This window comes from Bolinopsis microptera, chromosome 10, assembly GCF_026151205.1.
Source record: "Bolinopsis microptera isolate Bmic1 chromosome 10, MBARI_Bmic_1.0, whole genome shotgun sequence".
NCBI classification, from domain to species: Eukaryota; Metazoa; Ctenophora; class Tentaculata; order Lobata; family Bolinopsidae; genus Bolinopsis; species Bolinopsis microptera.
Genome location: NC_087081.1, coordinates 12,878,802 through 12,897,384, shown reverse-complemented (window position 1 = coordinate 12,897,384; position 18,583 = coordinate 12,878,802). Strand labels below are relative to the sequence as shown.

General features: G+C 38.2%; 2 protein-coding genes across 13 annotated transcripts; one reads left to right on the top strand and one right to left on the bottom strand.

Moving 5' to 3' along the window:
• On the bottom strand, window positions 1-4,333 carry LOC134821992 (uncharacterized). Its single transcript, XM_063832823.1, has 8 exons — window positions 4,261-4,333; window positions 3,667-4,092; window positions 3,227-3,429; window positions 2,917-3,041; window positions 2,530-2,702; window positions 2,227-2,364; window positions 490-798; window positions 1-338 (listed from the first exon to the last, which is right to left on the bottom strand). Exons 1-8 carry the CDS (start codon window positions 4,331-4,333, stop codon window positions 76-78), a joined length of 1,710 nt encoding a protein of 569 aa, XP_063688893.1. The 3' UTR covers window positions 1-75.
• A 5,639-nt stretch (window positions 4,334-9,972) lies between these two features.
• LOC134821723 (serine/threonine-protein kinase 32A-like) lies at window positions 9,973-18,363 on the top strand. 12 transcript variants are annotated; one of them, XM_063832461.1, is made up of 18 exons: window positions 10,783-10,943; window positions 11,164-11,295; window positions 11,436-11,538; window positions 12,119-12,250; window positions 12,486-12,673; window positions 12,852-12,980; window positions 13,127-13,293; window positions 13,728-13,849; window positions 14,093-14,217; window positions 14,401-14,528; window positions 14,757-14,804; window positions 14,925-15,032; window positions 15,205-15,308; window positions 15,465-15,594; window positions 15,724-15,793; window positions 15,960-16,053; window positions 16,505-16,679; window positions 17,589-17,713. In XM_063832461.1, the coding sequence occupies exons 1-18, from the start codon at window positions 10,795-10,797 to the stop codon at window positions 17,609-17,611; spliced, it is 2,127 nt and encodes a 708-aa protein (XP_063688531.1). In that variant the 5' UTR covers window positions 10,783-10,794; the 3' UTR covers window positions 17,612-17,713. The 12 variants fall into 12 exon arrangements, with proteins under 12 accessions (XP_063688533.1, XP_063688534.1, XP_063688531.1 ...); XM_063832463.1 differs by lacking the exon at window positions 16,505-16,679 and having other exon boundaries at window positions 9,973-10,943; window positions 12,107-12,250; window positions 17,589-18,363; XM_063832464.1 differs by lacking the exon at window positions 16,505-16,679 and having other exon boundaries at window positions 10,776-10,943; window positions 17,589-18,363.
• Window positions 18,364-18,583: the final 220 nt, after the last annotated feature.

Sequence of the window (18,583 nt, the reverse complement as noted above, 5' to 3'; positions counted from 1 at the left end):
AATTGTAAAAATACAGCCTTAAACTCAGAGTGTAATAGAGTCTGTTTCACCACAAGTTTCACTTCAAAAGCAGCTTCACATCCAGTCTGTTTTAACCACTTCACCCTCAACAACCCCAATAATCTTACAACATCTCAGTCCCCAAAATTTTGAATTTCTCCAGATTGACGTAGCGGCGTACCCTAGTCGACACTGTGCTGTCAACTTAAAGCTGCTCTTTGCATAACAATGTCCTAACTTAAGATAGCAGGAATTTGTTCCTGCTTCACAGCTCCCTGGGAGTCCTGGTGTTCCGTCCGTTCCTGGCATTCCTGGGTCTCCAGGGTCCCCCATGGCACCTGCACAGATATTAACATTCATATTTACAAACTCAATTTTATTGCAATCTTTTATAATTCCATACACGTATGTTGTATATTGATAAATTAGCTGTATATTTGCTTACGTAGATTAAACTGAACTAATCAAATCACTTATTCACTAATTCACCTTCAGGTCCATTTTCCCCGTCATTTCCTGGAAAACCATCATCCCCTTTTAATCCCGGAGGTCCCATATCCCCTTCCTCTCCCTGTGCTCCATCAGATCCTGGCTCTCCTCTTTCTCCGGCTTCTCCTTCAAAACAGTATTCATCGCAATACATTCCGTCACCTTGATCTCCACGGTTTCCCTTCGTTCCTTGGTCTCCAGGAGCTCCCGGCTCACCCACCTCTCCCGGCTCACCCGACTCACCCGGCTTTTCTTGCTGTCTAAACTTTCGTCCGTTCTTCAGTTGTGTGGGCTCTTCAGTTGTGTGGGCTGAAATGGTAACTCATGATAACAAAATGTCCCTTTTATCTCAGAGATAACTGTGTGTGTGATCACACATGTTTAAGAACAAAGAACCCCTTAAAGGATGAGGGGACCTTAGAATTTACTTCCAAATATTCGCGTTTAAGTCCTGTGAAAGTGTGTAGAATCAAAAAATACGCCGGACTGTGAAATCGATAATTCGTGCAATATCACGCCGCGCTCCTATTGGCTGGTAGCAATTTTGGGCTGTGACGTCACTTATGTGTTAAGACCAACGTGCGCGCGCACCTTTTGCTCGTGTCAACAAACATTTTGTTCTGTTCTGTTTTAATTACGTCGTGTTACCTTTGGCGTTTGCGAGAGCGGTATCTTTGGTTGCACTGAATTAGTCTAAGTTACGAATAATTCTCTTTAATAATAATAGTTAAATGTAACTCAGAAAGGCTTTCTTGTAGTTGTAGTAGGTATTTCTATTTATAAATAGCAAAGATAAGTAGCATCCGCTAACTAAACCACAAACTGCTATTTTGTTTTGACTTGTTTGAAACCCGATATGGACACAATTAAAAAGAATGTATGATGTAGTAGAAGACATTTTACTAGCTGGCCCTTGGCGCCTCTAGTCCTATCTGAGTACACACGTGCGGTTTGACACTGCGCATGTACCGGCCTTTAGTTGTACACTCATTTATAATTTACCGTTTTAGTTTGCTGTGACTTGAGTGTAAAGCGTAACGAATGTGGATGTGTTCGTCTGCTATGCTTGGTATAATATTGCTTGGTGTAATAGTTGCAAATCTTGCTTACGTTATAAGTAGTGTCACATAGTGAGTTAGAACTTAAAAGCTTGGTGCTTGGTGCTTGTCCAACTGGAATGAAGACATGCATTTCATACCTACCCGATCCATTTTTATTAGGACCGTGTTGTGTTGATATGACATGTTGATATATCAACTGTGGTACGAAACAGGGAGTTGCTAGGTGTTACGTCGCGTTAGGAGCTATAAATATACATAATTTACATGCCTTTCTGTGTGACTTCAATCTTATTCCAGGTGTATCTCGGCTCATGGTTATCGTAGGGTGATAATTCTTTTTTCAACCGGTCATATAAAGTCTCCTCTCCATTGGTTATAGGCTCGTTAGTATCGTAGATTGTTAATTTATTCTTAATTAGTAATTTAGTCGGCCCGCACGCTCATTTTACCTGTATTTCTATATGCGCGGATCAGAGCAACTCACATAATTGACGTCACAGGTTCAAATTGTTTTGGCTGGATATCTCGGCGCGCGAATGAAATACAACTTTGCGGATTTTACTAAAGTGGTTTATACGATTAATGTAATAAAAGGATTTGCACGAGAAAAAAACTTTTTCTAAGGTCCCCTCATCCTTTAAAAATGGAACATCAAACAATTAAAAAAGATACCAACATGGTGATGTATGTGTAGTTTGTGGTGGCAGTGTTGTCGTTTTTGACAGTGTCGTTGTTGCAGGTTCAGTTGTCGGTTTAGCAGTTTCAGTTGGCGGATTAGCAGTTTCAGTTGTTTGGACTGGGAGAGTGTTATATCCTGAAAGTTTTGAAAGCTGTTTAAAAATATCCGTAACACCGACTCCCTCTTCTCCCTAACGCCCCTACCCCTCCTTGCCCTCCTACCCCTCTCTGCCCCTCCCTGCCCCTCATTGCACCCTACCCCTTCCTGCCGCCTCCAGAATCCAGATGTCCTAAAACTTACGTGGAGAAGAAGTGTCGGGTAATCCAAGGTCCAGCCATCCTTCGTAGTTGAAAACTTGTGTTTTTACAATTTTTGTAGGTGCTCGACAGTTCGCGTCGTTGTCAGTGAAAGCTTGGTGGTACAAAACCTGTCCCTTGCTCTTGATGGTAACTCTGTCAACTGACTTCTCCACCCTGAGAATATCGCGACATATTTATAATCATACTGTTTGTCGGTGATTATTTAATGATACGGAAAGTAAACGAAACATGTACATATTTACTAAATGAAATGTTTTATAAAGTGTTAAAATCATTTATGTTCATTCCTGAATTCCTCTTGGAGTTAGATCAACAATGGAAATTTAAAATGTACATTACTGATTGGTTAGAGTGGTTTTTTACTCACAAAAGGATTATGTGGGTTTCAGTAGAATCACATTTCATAGCACGTTGGTCGATATAGAACTCATTGATCTCACCTCCCCACCAACTCATATCCCCAGCACCGTTACAGTAAATGTTTCCTTCCACCTTGCAGAGAAGTAAGGTTTGTAAAAGCAGAAGATTGCAACTAATCTTACCCATTTACTAGCACTCTTGGAAAATGATCCAAATTAGAGCCAAACCAATGTTGAAAAAACAAACACAGCTGGCTAAACGAAACTTAATAAAATCAATGTTATCAACAGAAATAATGAACAACGAGTTGGTAAAACCTTGCTTTTTATCTCAACGTGGGAATTTTGACCATCGTCACTATTAAGGAAGAGTTTAAACCAAACAGATTCCTCACAAGGGAGCCTGACGTAGAACTGCTCCACGTCTTTGCTGGAGAAGTCAGTGGAGACCATAGCTTGGTTCTTAGCAGTGAACGGAATCCATTTAATACTACTGGGCACTGTCGGCACAGAATCTCTAACTGTTGGTTCAGTTTGGTATCAAATGAGAATGAATCAACATTTTTTAGCAGCTTAAAGATAAAGGTGTACATTAAAAGCTCTAATATGATATGCCAGTACAATTGGCTTACAGTAGGATGTCATGCAACTGAATATCACCCTTATCAGTTCCACCCTGTCAGGTAGCCAGAGGTAAGAAATCTCTAAGAGCAAAAATTGAGTGCACTTTAAAATTTATATCATTAAGTTTTCCTCACCTTCATATCTAATAACAGCAATCTCTTCAGCTTCTAAATTAAAATATGCTTCGTCAATACTTTCCACCTTAAGAGTGTCCCCGTATGTACAATTGCGCTCAGTTTGGTCGTCTGGATTCACATTTCTCTCAAAAATCACAGAAAACTGGTACTCATCGCAGATACGTTTATTGGTATCACATTGACATAAAGTTGAATCAGCTGGACAACTTAAGATCACATTTGCTTTTCCATCCCAATACACGTATATATTTTGCACACAAGACACCTCTTCAAAATACAGCTTCAGCCATAGTTCTCCGTATGTATCACGGTACGTTACAGTTGTAGTGTTGAAGTTCATATCAATAGCTGCCTCGGCGTTGTCACTCTTGGATCCAACAGCATCAGTTAATATTATCTCTCCATCAAGTCTTTCTCTGAACGCTGTAATTCAAGACAGCATTATTTTCTGGTTCTTGCATGTTCCTGTACTTGTTACTGTTCGTTAGTTTTTGCGTCAGAAAAGGCTCCTCCCTGACAATCGAATTTATCAATGAAGACAATATCAATAATCATTTCAATCAATCGAAAATAATTAACAATGATACCAACCCGACTGAGATTGAGACACATTAAAGCAGAGCGCCATGAGAAGTAATTGTAACAAGGTTATAGAGTTTTTCATCCTGAAGATGATCGGTAGATTACTACTAAAGTTAGTCTACCTCTAATTTAGCAAAATCCGAAGGTGTTTATTTCTTAGATTTGGACGATTTTGCGATAACACATTTTACATTATACGATGTAAACAACTTGAAATAATTCAAATTGTTAAAATTTTGTGTTATTAATTTTATCACACACTGGAAATAAAACACAAAACACACAAAATCAAATGTTAGGTGATACACCGCATCAGCAGAAAAAAACTAGACTAGCAATTTTACCAATAATTGGGTTCGTTGTCTAGGACTCCAGACAGTGTGATGAAAACAGTGTAATGAAACACCGCAATGCTAATGTCGCAAAGAGAACAATTATTAACTAATTGATATTTTAAAATTGATAATATTAAAATTAAAACGTTGGTCATTATTATTGCGAAAGCTTATTTTAGAATCCAGGAGAGATTAGATGAATATAACAAAACGCTCAGCCATCAATATTTATTCCTAAAGACATAAAAACCGATCTATTAAGTCTCAATCTTGGATCTAATTACAGTAAAATTTCTTATCATTTTTATTACCCTCCATTTAACATGATGTGATATAAAACGCATCGATGTGAATCTGCATTCTGCACAAATAAAGATAATTTAATTATAAATCGGTACCCTTTTAAAGTGAAGTCAGTCGAAGGTCATATTGAAGGCTCGGTAATAATCCAGCTAAATTTTGGTCACGACCTAGAGTCACGACCTAGACTTAGAGTCACGACCTAGAGTCACGACCTAAAGTCACGCACTAGAGTCATGACCTAGAGTCACGACCTAGAGTCATGACCTCAAGTCACGACCTCAAGTCACGACCTAGAGTTACGATCTAAAGTCACGACCTAGAGTCACGATCTAGAGTCACGACCTAAAGTTACAACCTAGAGTTACAACCTAAAGTCACAATCTAGAGTCACGACCTAGAGCTTCACCCAGCAAACCCTATCGGCTGGGGTAGTGGGGTATATCTCCAAAAGTAAAATAAAGAGAACCTTCCGGTTTTCAACAATATTTTCGTCTCGTAAATCTCAAGTTAGTTCCCCAGGAGCAAAATTTGGGACAACCTAGATTCAGAATTAAACCGAAAAATATTATTTTGTGCCAAATAAAAGATCGCAGCTTTTTAACTTTGCAAATTAATGTGGTCGACATGACTACTAGTAGTACTAGTAGGCAGTCCAAGTGCGCCATCGCGATCGACCGTAAGAGGCGCGCGCTGACCATTGAATGGTTTTTTAGCTTTTATTTCGGCCAGCACATTATTTCGTAAACATTCAAAAAGTTATAATACTTCCCATATAACAATTTTGTTGAAATTTTGTCAGCGTACGTAAACACTTATGTTCTACTGAACTTAAATTAGGGGGTGCACGATAAAAATAAACTTGCTCGGATTTTCAAAATTTTTGTACCATTATTTTTTAGAGACTTTAAGTTTAACGGGTGATAAGCTTGTAAAATGTTTGTTCCAGGACCGCGTCGACGAGTCCAACTCGGCGCGCGTCCTGGTAGGTTGTAAACCTACAATAGAGACTGTGAGGATTTTCACAGTACCAAATTTGTCATATTTTTTGGGATGATCAGTGAGTTTCAACTAGGTGCCATATTTGATGGTGCGCGGCTTTTGGAGCAAAATTAGTTGTAAAAGTTGCGTAATTTGACCAAATTCGTTGATTTTTGTCGTATTATTTGGATATATCTTCGGTTCTTTGAATGAGATCATTCTGAAAATTGGCGACGACCTTCTAATAGGGCTTTCACAACTGTCCGAAAAATTTGGTGGATATCGGAGTTGATATAGTGATCAAAATGGGGCAAAATACGTTGCTTTTAGCCGTAACATAATGTTTGATGGTTGGATATGCTTTAAATTTTTCGGACACTTTTTTTGTAATGTGTAAGTCTTAAGTCTATGAGTAAGCTTACCAATTTTTGTTACTGGGCCGCGCTCAGCCTGTCATTCCGCCTAATCTCTTGCTCTAACCAGAGCCCTCTCGCTTGCAGTAGCGCGCGACCGCCGTAGGCGGCAAAAGATATATATTCAACTTGTGAAACAAGCGCGTCACGCAGTACGCGTATACACATGGCTATGTGAACCTAATCTCTATTCGTTTATGAACATGATAGCCGGAGTTCCCCAGGTAACAATTTTTGTTGCAATCGGAGGTTGGGAAGGATACTCAATATCTATGATCTATTTGTTTGGAGAAAATTTTGCTGGCCGAAATAAGCGCTAAAAACCATCCTAGTAGTCGGCACGCGCGGCTCACTGTCGATGGCGCAATACCTACCTAATATATATTAGTTTGAGCAATTTCGATGGTCAGAATTTGAGTTATCAACGAATTTATACATATTTTGTCATTTTTAGACCTTTTAATCAAAGCCAATCTCTCAAAACTAAATTAGGCTCGGTAGTTAAGTATGATTGGAAGTTTATTTTACCGTGCACGGCCCCCTACTACTATATACTAGGCTCAATCAAGCGTGCAAAAAGCGAACTTGACGTCACGCGCGAGGACAAACGTGCTGTTGAAAAATGATCACCTCAGGCGGTAAGGTTTTCTGGGCACGACCTAAAGTTACGACCTTCACCTAACCATGTGCTTTCGCGCCACTTCGGGCGCGCTCGTTTCACAAGTCAAGAAAAGCACCTATCCACGAACCCCGATGGGAAGGTTCGTGCGCACGTGCGCAGTGCTGACAACAGCGTCTATGTAGCGCATGTCTGGGAAACGGAGGACAAGGTCTGGTGACGTCATAGTCACGTGACCTCATAGGCTCATATAATAATCACGTGACCTCAGACCCAATCAATGATCAATTAGGTTTGGGCATGGTCGACACCTCGTTCACGCAATCAATGTCTGAAAGGCTACACACGTCGCATATGAGGACAAAAGCGCGGGTAATTTTGGCACCACTGTAGAGTGGTGCCAAAATCGTTGGGTGGGTTCATGTCTAGAGCCATTTTTACCGCCGTGAGGCGGGCGCGCGCTACTGCAAGCGCAAGGGCTCTGGATAGAGCAAGTTACGACCTAAAGTCACAACTTAAAGTCACGACCGACCTAATCTTATTCAGTCACGACCTTGATCCAATTAGACTTTAGAAACTTGGAAAAAACTTTGTGGATATCGTTAACGGGTGATACTCGTAAAACATTTGTTCCATATATTAGGACCGTCGACAAGTCCATCTCGGCGCGCGTCCTGGTAGGTTGTAAACTTAAACCTACAAGGATATCGGAGTTGATTTAGTAATGAAAAAGGGTATACAATGTGTGCGTGTGTCAAGCTAGTTGACTCATATCGTTGGCTGAGCTCGCGTCGACGTGAAAAATCAGTGCGCAGCTGTATCGTGGCTTTCGCTCCGATACTGAATGAAATGACGCCGGACGCGATATAAGTAATGAAAGTCACGATGTCTTAAAGGCGACGTGAGATAAATTATGTTTTATAATTCTAGGTTGTAGCGCGATGTATGCACTACTGGGCCGTTTATGGGTCCAAGTTACTGCGGACATAGTTCACTATGTGTTTACCGTGTTTGGCATTTGGGTGCCCATCATATTTTACAGATGGGGGCGATATTTTGAACGATTCTATTTTATATTCATCTATTGCTGTACTCTGTAAAATTTGAAAAGTATTTAATTTTAAAAAAAACTGCCATGCTCACTGCTGCTCACTGCTGCTCACTGCTACTCACTGCTGCTCCAAACCTACAAGTAGCAGTGAGCACTGAGCAGCAGTGATTAGCAGTGAGCAGCAGTGAGCATGGCAGTTAGCAACAGTTTCTTTGCACTTAGCCCCTTTTGTGACTAGACTAGGCCTCGCCAAGCTGCAAAGGATTGACATCGTGAATTAAAGTAGTGCGCACTCTAGGTAGTGCGCCATCGACAGTGAGCCGCGCGTGCCGACTGTAGGATGGTTTTTTAGCGCTAATTTCGGCCAGTACAAAATTCTTGGAACAAAAACGAATTAAGTAACCTTCCCTTCATGATCCAATTTTAACAAAAATTGGTCAGCGTCAGCTTACTCATAGACTTACAAATTAGAAGCTGTCCGACAAATTTAAAGTATATCCGCCAACCATCAAACATTGTGTTACAGCTAAAAGCAGCGTATTTTGCCTCATTTTCATCAGGCTACACACTACATCAACTTTGATATCCACCAAATTTTTCGGACAGTTGTAGAAGCCTTATTTGTTATTGGAAGGTGTTTACAAATTTTCAGAATGATCTCATTTATGATTTAAGAAACCGAAGATATGACAGAATAATACAACAAAAATCAACGAATTTCGTCAAATTACGCGACTTTTACACCTACTTTTGCTCCAAAAGCCGCGCACAATCAAATATGGCACCTAGGCAAAACTCACTGATCATTCTAAAAAGGTATAACAAACTTGGTACTGTGAAAATTCTCACAGTCTTTAGAAAACAATATGGTACAAAAATTTTGTTGTAGGTTTACAACCTACCAGAACGCGCGCCGAGTTAAAATCAAAAACAACCCCTAAGCCATATAATAATAATAATAATATTGCTGAGTAGGCACGTTGGAAATTGTTGTATCACGTCGTGACCCCCACGGTCGTTTCACTATCATGCTTACGATACAGGGGAGCCGCACACTCGTACGCGGCGGGTCATACAACGTATGACAAGGAGATTGTGTTAATTGACGATGTCAACCCTTCCCAATCATATTAGTCAAAGTAAGCATCCAAACTATAGAACTTTGTCTTATAATATATTTCTTAGATTGATGTGTCCTTGTGATATGAGTACCAAGGAGCTATATTGTTAACGGGTGATACTCGTAAAATATCTGTTCCATATACAGGACCGTCGACGAGTCCAACTCGGCGCGCGTCCTGGTAGGTTATAAACCTACAACTATATTGTTGTGGAACTTACTCAAAAGAAAGGTTATTCGTATATTATAAACTTAATTCAGAACATAACAGCTAGAAAATGGAGCTAATTGTAGTAATAATAATATAAGGCATAGTTACTGAAGTGTGTTGCCAAAGTTATCGAAGAATTAGAAGTTTGGGAAAGTATTTGTGATTTGGCTTTAACAATTTAATCCTGCCAAGTGCAAAGTAGTGCATATTAATTTTTAAAACAATCCTAATTTAAATTATAAGGTAAAAGGTGTAAAACTTGAAGTATCTGCAAATGAAAAAGATTTGCGGGTTATTACCCATAGCTCCCTGCTTTGGAATGAACATATCAAAGCATGTATCTCTATAAGGCAAATTGCATGATTTGTTGGATTGTAAGGAATTTAGTTATTAGAGAAAAAGTTGTTATGATTACTATAATATATAAAGCTTTAATAAGACCTCATTTTGAGTATTGTGTCCAATTGTGGAATCCACCTGCAGCTCATGGAGGTTTGGGGATTGTTTTGGAGAGTGTCCATAGGCGGTTTACCAGTTTAATTGATGAGGTGGGTAAATTAGAAGGATTTAAAAAAGACGTGATTACTTAAAATATTACAAAATACAAATGATTGCTTTTTTTTGGAATGTTTCAAATGAAGTTTTAGTAAAATTTGAGGGAGCCAGTTATGTCAGTAATGAAGATAAACATAACGATTATCTCTGGTTTCATCCTTATGTGGCAAAGAAGCGTTTTATAAATCTTTATTCCACTGTGAAGTTTGGTAACATTTTAAAATAGGATAATTTAATTGATAAATTTTTTGAGTATTTGATAAAAAATTGATGTTGGTGGGGAAACATGTATTATATATTTTTTCACATAGTGCGATGATATTTTGTAGACATGTGTGATGATGTGGTGTCGTAATTTTTACTTTACTCTACCTTACTTCAGGTTCACATATTCTACCTTCTGCACAGAAGGTTCAGGGTTTGAACCCCAGTGTCACAAAGTCTAGGGAGTAGCTAAGGGTCCATTGTATTGGATCTATGTGATCTCCTCGGTCGACTCAGTCGAATGATAGGAAACTTAATTGAGGGTTAAATGAGGAGGGGTACCTGTTAAAAGTTCTAGAAACTTCCTAGGATACCCCTTCAGTGCATACTGTAAACATAGTACTATTAACTATTATTAACTATTATTAACTATTATTAACTATTAATGTATCCTCTTTCTGCAAATAGCTTGAATATTCTTTTCTGCAACTACCACAATAGACTGGGTTATAATAGCACAATTGAACCTAATGATTTAAGTGGGCAGGGGGTCTTCATGGAAATTTTCTGCCGGTCAAAGGTCAGCATGTGTTAGAAGGCCAGGAAACTTAAAATGTAAATATGTGAAAATACACTAAAATCCTGTAAAACTTATGATTTTATTGTGTTTTTATTATGAATTTTATGCACATGAAAATGATCACTCCCACTATCATATTTCTCATTCACATAACTCAGATGTTTGATAAGTGGAATGGTTATTGCTAACAATCTGAGAGAGTCAAATGATGTACATGAGAAGCGTGACATAGAACTACGGATATTGAGTGCTGCTCGAGCTGGTGACTTTGCACTTGAAAGAGTACTTGGTAACGGAGATAATGGTGTCGTTGTTTCGGCTAAGTAAGTGACTGATGAGATTAGTTGTAATTTTCTGTTTAATTGGAAGTTAATTAGACAAGCTTCTCAGTAGCTATGATGGTTAACCATGCTGTTTCTATTTTCTGTTCATGAGTAACCTTAATTAATACTTTTCATGTGCACTGTATTCAAAAATTAATTTTAGATTTTTTACTCTAATCATGATAGAATTGTTGGTTAAATTTACAAATATTTACTTCAGGTGCACTCGCCGAGGATTACCCTTTTCAAATAAACTGTATGCTGTGAAAATTTTGTTTAATGATAACGCTTTGCGCACACGAGATATCCGGGATGCTTTTGAAAATGAATGGGAAATCCTCTCAAGAATAAGGTTATTTCAAACACGGATCAATTTCTTGCTTTCATTATTATATGACAATTATTAATTGCAAATGAATTATGCCTGACAGTAAAAATTATTGTTTGATATTGAGCTGGCTAATATAAATAAATGAATATATTCCACTTCAGAACACACCCACACATAATACGATATTGGTCCCAGTTTGTAGATGTTGTACCTGAAGTCATTGCCAGACAGTGCAAACATCCAACTCCTAACATGCAATCACAGGTAATGTGCATTGTGCAGCCACATGTCGTTTATAGTGACTATGATTGTGTTATATTTGATTCATTTATAACATTGATATGATCTCTCTAGAGGGATAAAATGCTGTATCTAATATTATTTCCATTGTTGTATGTTCTTACTATCACTTTGCCGATTGCCATGGCATGGCAATATAATGCTGGGACATGCCTGAACAATTATTGAGATGAGTTGTATCATAATGAATGTCTAGGTTGTGGTTCGTTTCAGCACATTTCAACTCACTCAAGATTGTTTCCACCACTTGGACGAAATCAACAAAACATTACACCTGTTCTAAATCACAATTCCTCACTCACCTATCACAGTCAAGTTAAATATTCAAATAATCTACATGATTATCGTATTTATTACTGTTGGTTTATTTCACAGTCCCTCATTTTACTTTCACAAATCGGTTGTATAATGTATATAATGGACACAAAGGGAAATACACAATATGAGCCTGAAGAACACTCTATCAAGCAAAATTCTTATAATTATAAAGCATTTTCTATCCCCAGTTAAAAAACTAACTTTAATCGTTTAGTACTCATCGCAGTTCGTGATAATGGATTTCCATCACAACAACTTTGGAGGGAAGCGTGCCACTTTGCCCACCCCGTTACCTGTAAATACGGGAATGAAGTATTGTGTACAGTTAGCTGATGGACTTGTCTTCTTAAAATCACAGGTATGTGGCTACGTAAGGCCGCGTAAGGGATTGCTTTAGAATGATCATCAGAAAAAAAGGAAAGACAATAATTAATCCACAGTATGGGACATTAAGCTATTATTTTAATTGTTACCTTCTCTAAAAAGGTTCTTAGTTTTTCTCACAAATGTGAGAAAACAACCTTTGAAAATTACGCATCGAGGAAGTAGAGAAGTAGACCTGTAGAGATTCAGAGAACCTCCAAAAATTTCAGGGTGTGCTTCACCTGGACCTGAAACCAGACAACATCCTTCTCTCTGACACAGATAACATTATCATCTGTGACTTTGGGTGCGCGCTGCAGTTTGACACAGAGTCCATGAGGAAGACTTTAATGAGAGGAGAACCTCCCGGTGGGAACCCGGCTCATCTCTCACCAGAGGTTCTCAACGAATTCTTCAGGTGAGACAAGTGGAGGAATTTTTTAAATCGGGTAAAATTCAGCAATACTTAGGTATTAATTGTACACTTCCAATTCAACTTGATCAACCAAATAACTAAATAAACTAAATAAGACTATCATTTTATCCTCGGTAACCAATAAAATATTTAGATAACTAAAACTACGCCTGTTTCTCAGAGCACAAAGGGGAGGACCTAGCGCGGAAGCAGCAACTGTGAGCTACTTCCGACAGACAGAGTGGGCGTACGCCTGCATGGTCCACGAGATGATACGCAACGTTCACCCCTTCCCTGAATACCCAGTCAGGTGCCTTGGGGAATCTAATTTGCTGATTGATTACTTCATTCAATTTTAAATTTTATTTGGTGATTAAATGTTAAATGTTATTGGGTTATTTAATTTTAAATAAGCAACAGTAAGTTTGTTTTATTTTTAACCTATTTCCCCTGCAGGTACGGCCGTCCTATCCAGTATTATGACAGACAGATCCCCTCTCTCCCCACCAGCTATCCACAAGAGTTCCAGTTTATAGTTCGACAACTGCTGAGTTACGAGCCAACCACCAGACCCAGCATTAAGGAGGCTTTTAACATCCTTACCTCCTGTCATCAAGGAGAAGGTCACATCAGTCTAGTTAATTATTCTAAGTAGTTAGGAAGTTAATCGTTCTGATTAATTAATTAAGACAACTGCTGAGTTACGAGCCAACCACCAGACCCAGCATTAAGGAGGCTTTTAACATCCTTACTTCTTGTCATCAAGGAGAAGGTCACATCAGTCTAGCTATAAATTCTAAGTAGTTAGAAATTTAATCGTTCTGATTAATTGATTAATCAAATGGATTATCACAGTTTGTTTGTTTACAAAACGTATGGTGACAGAATGGAAAAAGTTGCATTGTCGTGTTTGGTGATTTCTCAGTTCTCACCCAGTTCAGATTACATCATTTGCCATTTATATACAGAGGATTTTATAAATATATCGATAGCTTCACTAGCTGAACTATAATAAAAAAAGTGAGTGCACAGTGTAACACAATAACATTCCCAGCAGAGTACAACGTCCAAGAGCTTCAGAACAAGATATCCATGTTGACAGACAGGTGCCAGTCTGCCGAGCGCGAACGCAAGGAGGCGCGCCGTGAACGGGACGAAACTGTCAAACAACTCCAAGAGGTAAAATACAAATGCAGATTTTTGAAAGTTTAAGATGTTATGTTAAATTTTATACCTTTATCGTTATAGTATATCCCGTCCTAGAAAAACTGGGCGTTAGATCTAGAAATTTCCGGCGACTGAATTCTTCAAATCAGGTGGCAATATATAATACTAGATAATTTCAGCTGGGGTACAATGTCAGTGAGAATTTTTGGAATATTTACCAGTCAAAAGAAGTTTAAAATATGTATCTATTTACAGCTGATTGCGGAGCTGAAGACAATGCGTGGAGAACGTGAACAGGTCAATACCTCTCTGGCACGTTTAAAGAGAGAGAATGACCTTGCCAACAAGAATGTGTCCCAACTCAGACTTGAACAAGAGAGGTAACAAAATAAAATAATCATAAATTAATCATAATTTAGTGAACCAGAATAAAGTAATTACTGTGTAATGTATTAAACTGAAATTTTCCAGTACTTGACACAGTTTAACTTCGAACTAACATTTTTACGCATGTAAAATTATCCATTAAATATCTGAAATCTGACATAAATGCCATTTCCCAGGGACAGAAGAGAGCTGACGGCACTGCGCAGGGAGCGGGACGTTGCGCAGACGATGATAAATCAGCTCCGCGCATCACGTGACAGTCCCACATTGTTTGTGGGTAATCAGTCTGCAGTTGTGAACAAATGTTAGTCTTATTCTCAAGTATTTTATTATCCTTGAGCGAGGAGACTGTGAGTAGTAACCTTTGGTGTGTACTGTGTAATGTGTGTCCTAAGGAGTTGCAATTTGCATACTAAATGGCAAACTTTTTAACATTTAAGAAGTCTTAATACTCATCTAATTCTAGTCTGCGAACTAATATTACGATTATATTATCAATTAAAACTTATATTATATATGTTTACAACTATAGGGACGTCTAAAGAGGGAGGAGCGGGGCCTCCGGATAAACCAGGTTTAGGTATGTTAAACACTACAATGCGTCATATGTAATAAATTGGTTGTCAATAAGTTAATTTAATGGTTCGCTAATTAGTTTGATTGTCTCATAAGATTGTCTCACTGGTTATAATGCTGCTAGGTAAATCCAACACAGCAGTCCCTGGTAGAAGAGGGGAACCGGAGCAAAGTGCCACTACTCCCAGGAAAAACAAAACCGCTGCTGGTGGCACGGGCGGTCAGGAGTCAGGTAATAATATGAACAATTAATTAACACTTATTCGTTAATTAGTTGAAAAATTGGGGTGAAATATAATAATATGTAAAATGTGGAAAATCATAAAATGAGATGGAATATAAGATGCGAAATATTTAATTTGGATTAGACATATAAAATGTGAAATGTGAAATGTTGTCGGCAGGTTACGTGTCCGCTAATTTCGGGGTAGTTTCCCCCAGCACGCCCAACACTGGAGGAAGATCCAGGAGAAGATGGGGTAAAGCTCAGGTTCCTGGAAACCTATCGGTAAGTTGAGTAATCAATTTTTATCTTTATCTGTCATTGTACTTGTATTGTACTTGTATTTTTTATGGCAAGACCGTATTCATATTGTTGAATCGTTAAATATATAGATAGAATGGACCTGGTGTAATTCTGAATTCTAAAGTAAAGTTATTTCAGAGTAATGCTGGCACTGCAGACGAGGAGTTACCATCAGATTCAATATTCCAGCAACCTCCATCTCCTAAACTAAAGAGAGATGCTCTCTTCCCTAACGTTGGAGAGGGACCACCTCAACCTCCCTTATCTGGTTTGTTTTCTTTACAGCTGTTCCTCTATATCAATCTCTCTAAAACTTAAATCGAATCATTTTAAATCTCTTTATATTCATGTGTAAAACTCCCAAATCCCTCCAAAATCTACTTATCTTCCTTTTCAGGCGGATCAGGAAGCGGACTTCCTCCAACCACTCCAAGACGGTCTTCTAACGCGATTGTGAAATGTCGCAGGTAAATATCAGTATTAAGTTTACTACCAGTAGTACTTTAAACGTAACTCGTCAAATCTACACGAACATTTTTAAGACAATTTGACTATGAACAGCCCGATCAATTCATTAAATATGTAAACAACAGCTAAACAGGCTGAACTCTGATCACCCAATGTCTGACTCAGGTGTAGCGAGCAGTACAAGGAGAGCGAGAACCATGTTGGAGCCTGTAGGTGGCATCCTGGAAAAGTTACCGTTATTGACTGGGGCTGGATGAAGGTGAGTGGGGTGAACTGTGGAATGTGCATGTGGAATGTAAAATATGTTGTTTGGTTATAGGTGTGACGTGACTGCGTCGTATAAACATTTCAACGGTTCTACCTAAACTGTGTTGAATAAGTCAGCGATCGATTGCAAGATCAGGGTGATGCCATAACGATTAAAATGCCCGGGTTTTAGCTTTGTAAACAAGTTTGAAGACCGGTAAATTCCTTTAATTCGTGGTGATGATAGTATTAGATGATTAATTTTTGTTGGGAATTTATTCGAAGCCTCTCATTTTGTTAAAACTTTTTAGGGTCTCTTATCAGCCCACTTGAGATTAGTAACCCTCGAAATAGTACAACTTTTTAATGGTTCGTACAGTGGTAGCAAGTGGAGTGGTATGGTAGTATCCCATGATACACGGAATGTAATTAAAAACCATCACATAGGTATGTCACAACCCTAGGTAAAAGCGTGGGACTGTTGCGGAGCAACGCACGACCTCTCGCGCCAAAGCAGTCAAGGAGCGCGCATCACCGCCGGCTGCAAGTTTACAATACACACAGCAGTGATAACACCTGGTTGTAAAGTGCCCGACGACGAGGAGAATGATGATGAGAATGATAAAGACTCACTAAATCGTAAGATCAGCCCATCTTACATAGAAATTGGGGTGGACAAATCTTTGGACAAGAAGAAACCCTTTTTACGGAAAAGGTCTGGCGATAAAACAAATCTAAATTTTAAAACTGAGGCAAAACCAAGGAGGAAAGTAAATCTAGCGAAAATTGACGAAGGAAAAAGCCAGGGAAATCTAAAAACTGCGCCAGAACGAGACAATATCAGTGTCAGTACGTTTATCATAGAACATGAAAAAGCAAACTCAAGCCTGTTCTCCAAAACGTGCTCTGTCATGTGAATTTTACTAAAACTGGAGTCTGACCTATAAAATGTAATGCTGGATATTTGACCCAATTCTTTTTTTCAGATTGAATGATATTTGTGTAAAATTGTATAAAATTTACAACAGAACGTAGTATAAATTTTTCTAACTTTGCAGTTGTAATTGTAGTTATGTGTAATTGTCGGCAAGGAAATGTTTTGTCTTTTTGTTTATGTGACTTCTCTCGTGAGATATACGTCACAACTTTATCGGTGTAATGCTTGTGATCATGCTTGCTGATTTAACTGATATGTGTTTAAAATGTGCTCAACTTTTACTCGACTTTATACATTGCTACACGTACTACTTATTTCCACAAAATGTTGTTCGTGAACACATTGGAGGAAGTTCATTTGAATTCAAGGTTTTTAAGATATTTAACTTGATCCATCATAAAGATATTAAGTTAGATTTTTGTTAGCTAACTCAAACAATTTTCACCCGTTAACAGGTAATTATTCTCCCATGAAGCAATAAGGGCCATAATAATGCCAAAGAAGAATCTGTGCGGTTCAATGTATAATATAGTGTAATATATTAAATAAAATATATAGAATAAAGCATGTTAAATAAACTCTGTCATTCACAAATAATGTTTCTTGTACAGGTAAACGTATGGGACTGCTGTAACGAGACTGAAGGAGCGGGAGTGTCAGGGTGTAGAGGACGTGCGCACATGGCAGCAATAGAAGGACGAGGTGGAGGTGCACCTAACACTGGAACTAAAACACTTGCTGTGCACACTTGATGTGCACACACTGTGCACATTGTCCGCACTTGATGTGTTATGTGGAATGTACTCTGAATACATTTAGCGATTACTTATTGTGTTAACTTATTGATGTTTGGATAAAGAGATGATTGTTGAAGTAAGAGGCGACTGTAGGGAGTGTAGTGTGAGTAGATTAGGATATCTGGTTTTAGGGGGTTTAGGGGCCGGGCCCCTGACCACTATAAAGGCCATATGGTTTAGAAATAGATTAGAAAAATTAGTTTTAGCGAAGTTTTCTTTCAGCGTTGGTTAGCAATTATGGTAATTGAAACTTCTAAAAGTTGTTGTTAATCGTGTTTTTAGTAGTTCACAGTTTTTATGGATATTGCTTGATGTTTAGCCTCTGAAAATCAACCTTTTAGTGATTTTCTGTCTGTGGAAACTGGAATGTCTTAATTTTAAAGCCTAACCAGTCGCCTCTGGTTGAATGTATTTATAAATATTTAACGATTGGAATTTTACTTACCTTAATAGTTCCATTTGTAAAATAATGACTCAGAATCACAAATCAAGTTGGAGTTAAAAATTGGCTATCTAAAATTATGTTTTTGTTCATTTGACTCAGTTTATTTTTTGTAAAAACTTTTATACATGTTTATTAACGTGATCGTGATTTATTTATCGTACATGTATTTGATTTGTATAAAGTTAGTTCTTTAAAGATTCGGCTATTTAAGAGATGAGACTTTCCTTTCAACAATACATTACAGTACTCCAACAAAAACACTTAAAGCTAATGTAAAATTGCTTGTTCAACCTATCGGCAGAACAACTCATATTTTAAATGAAAGCTGGTCACTCACTAAATGGTCAAAGCGTCAATAAAATTG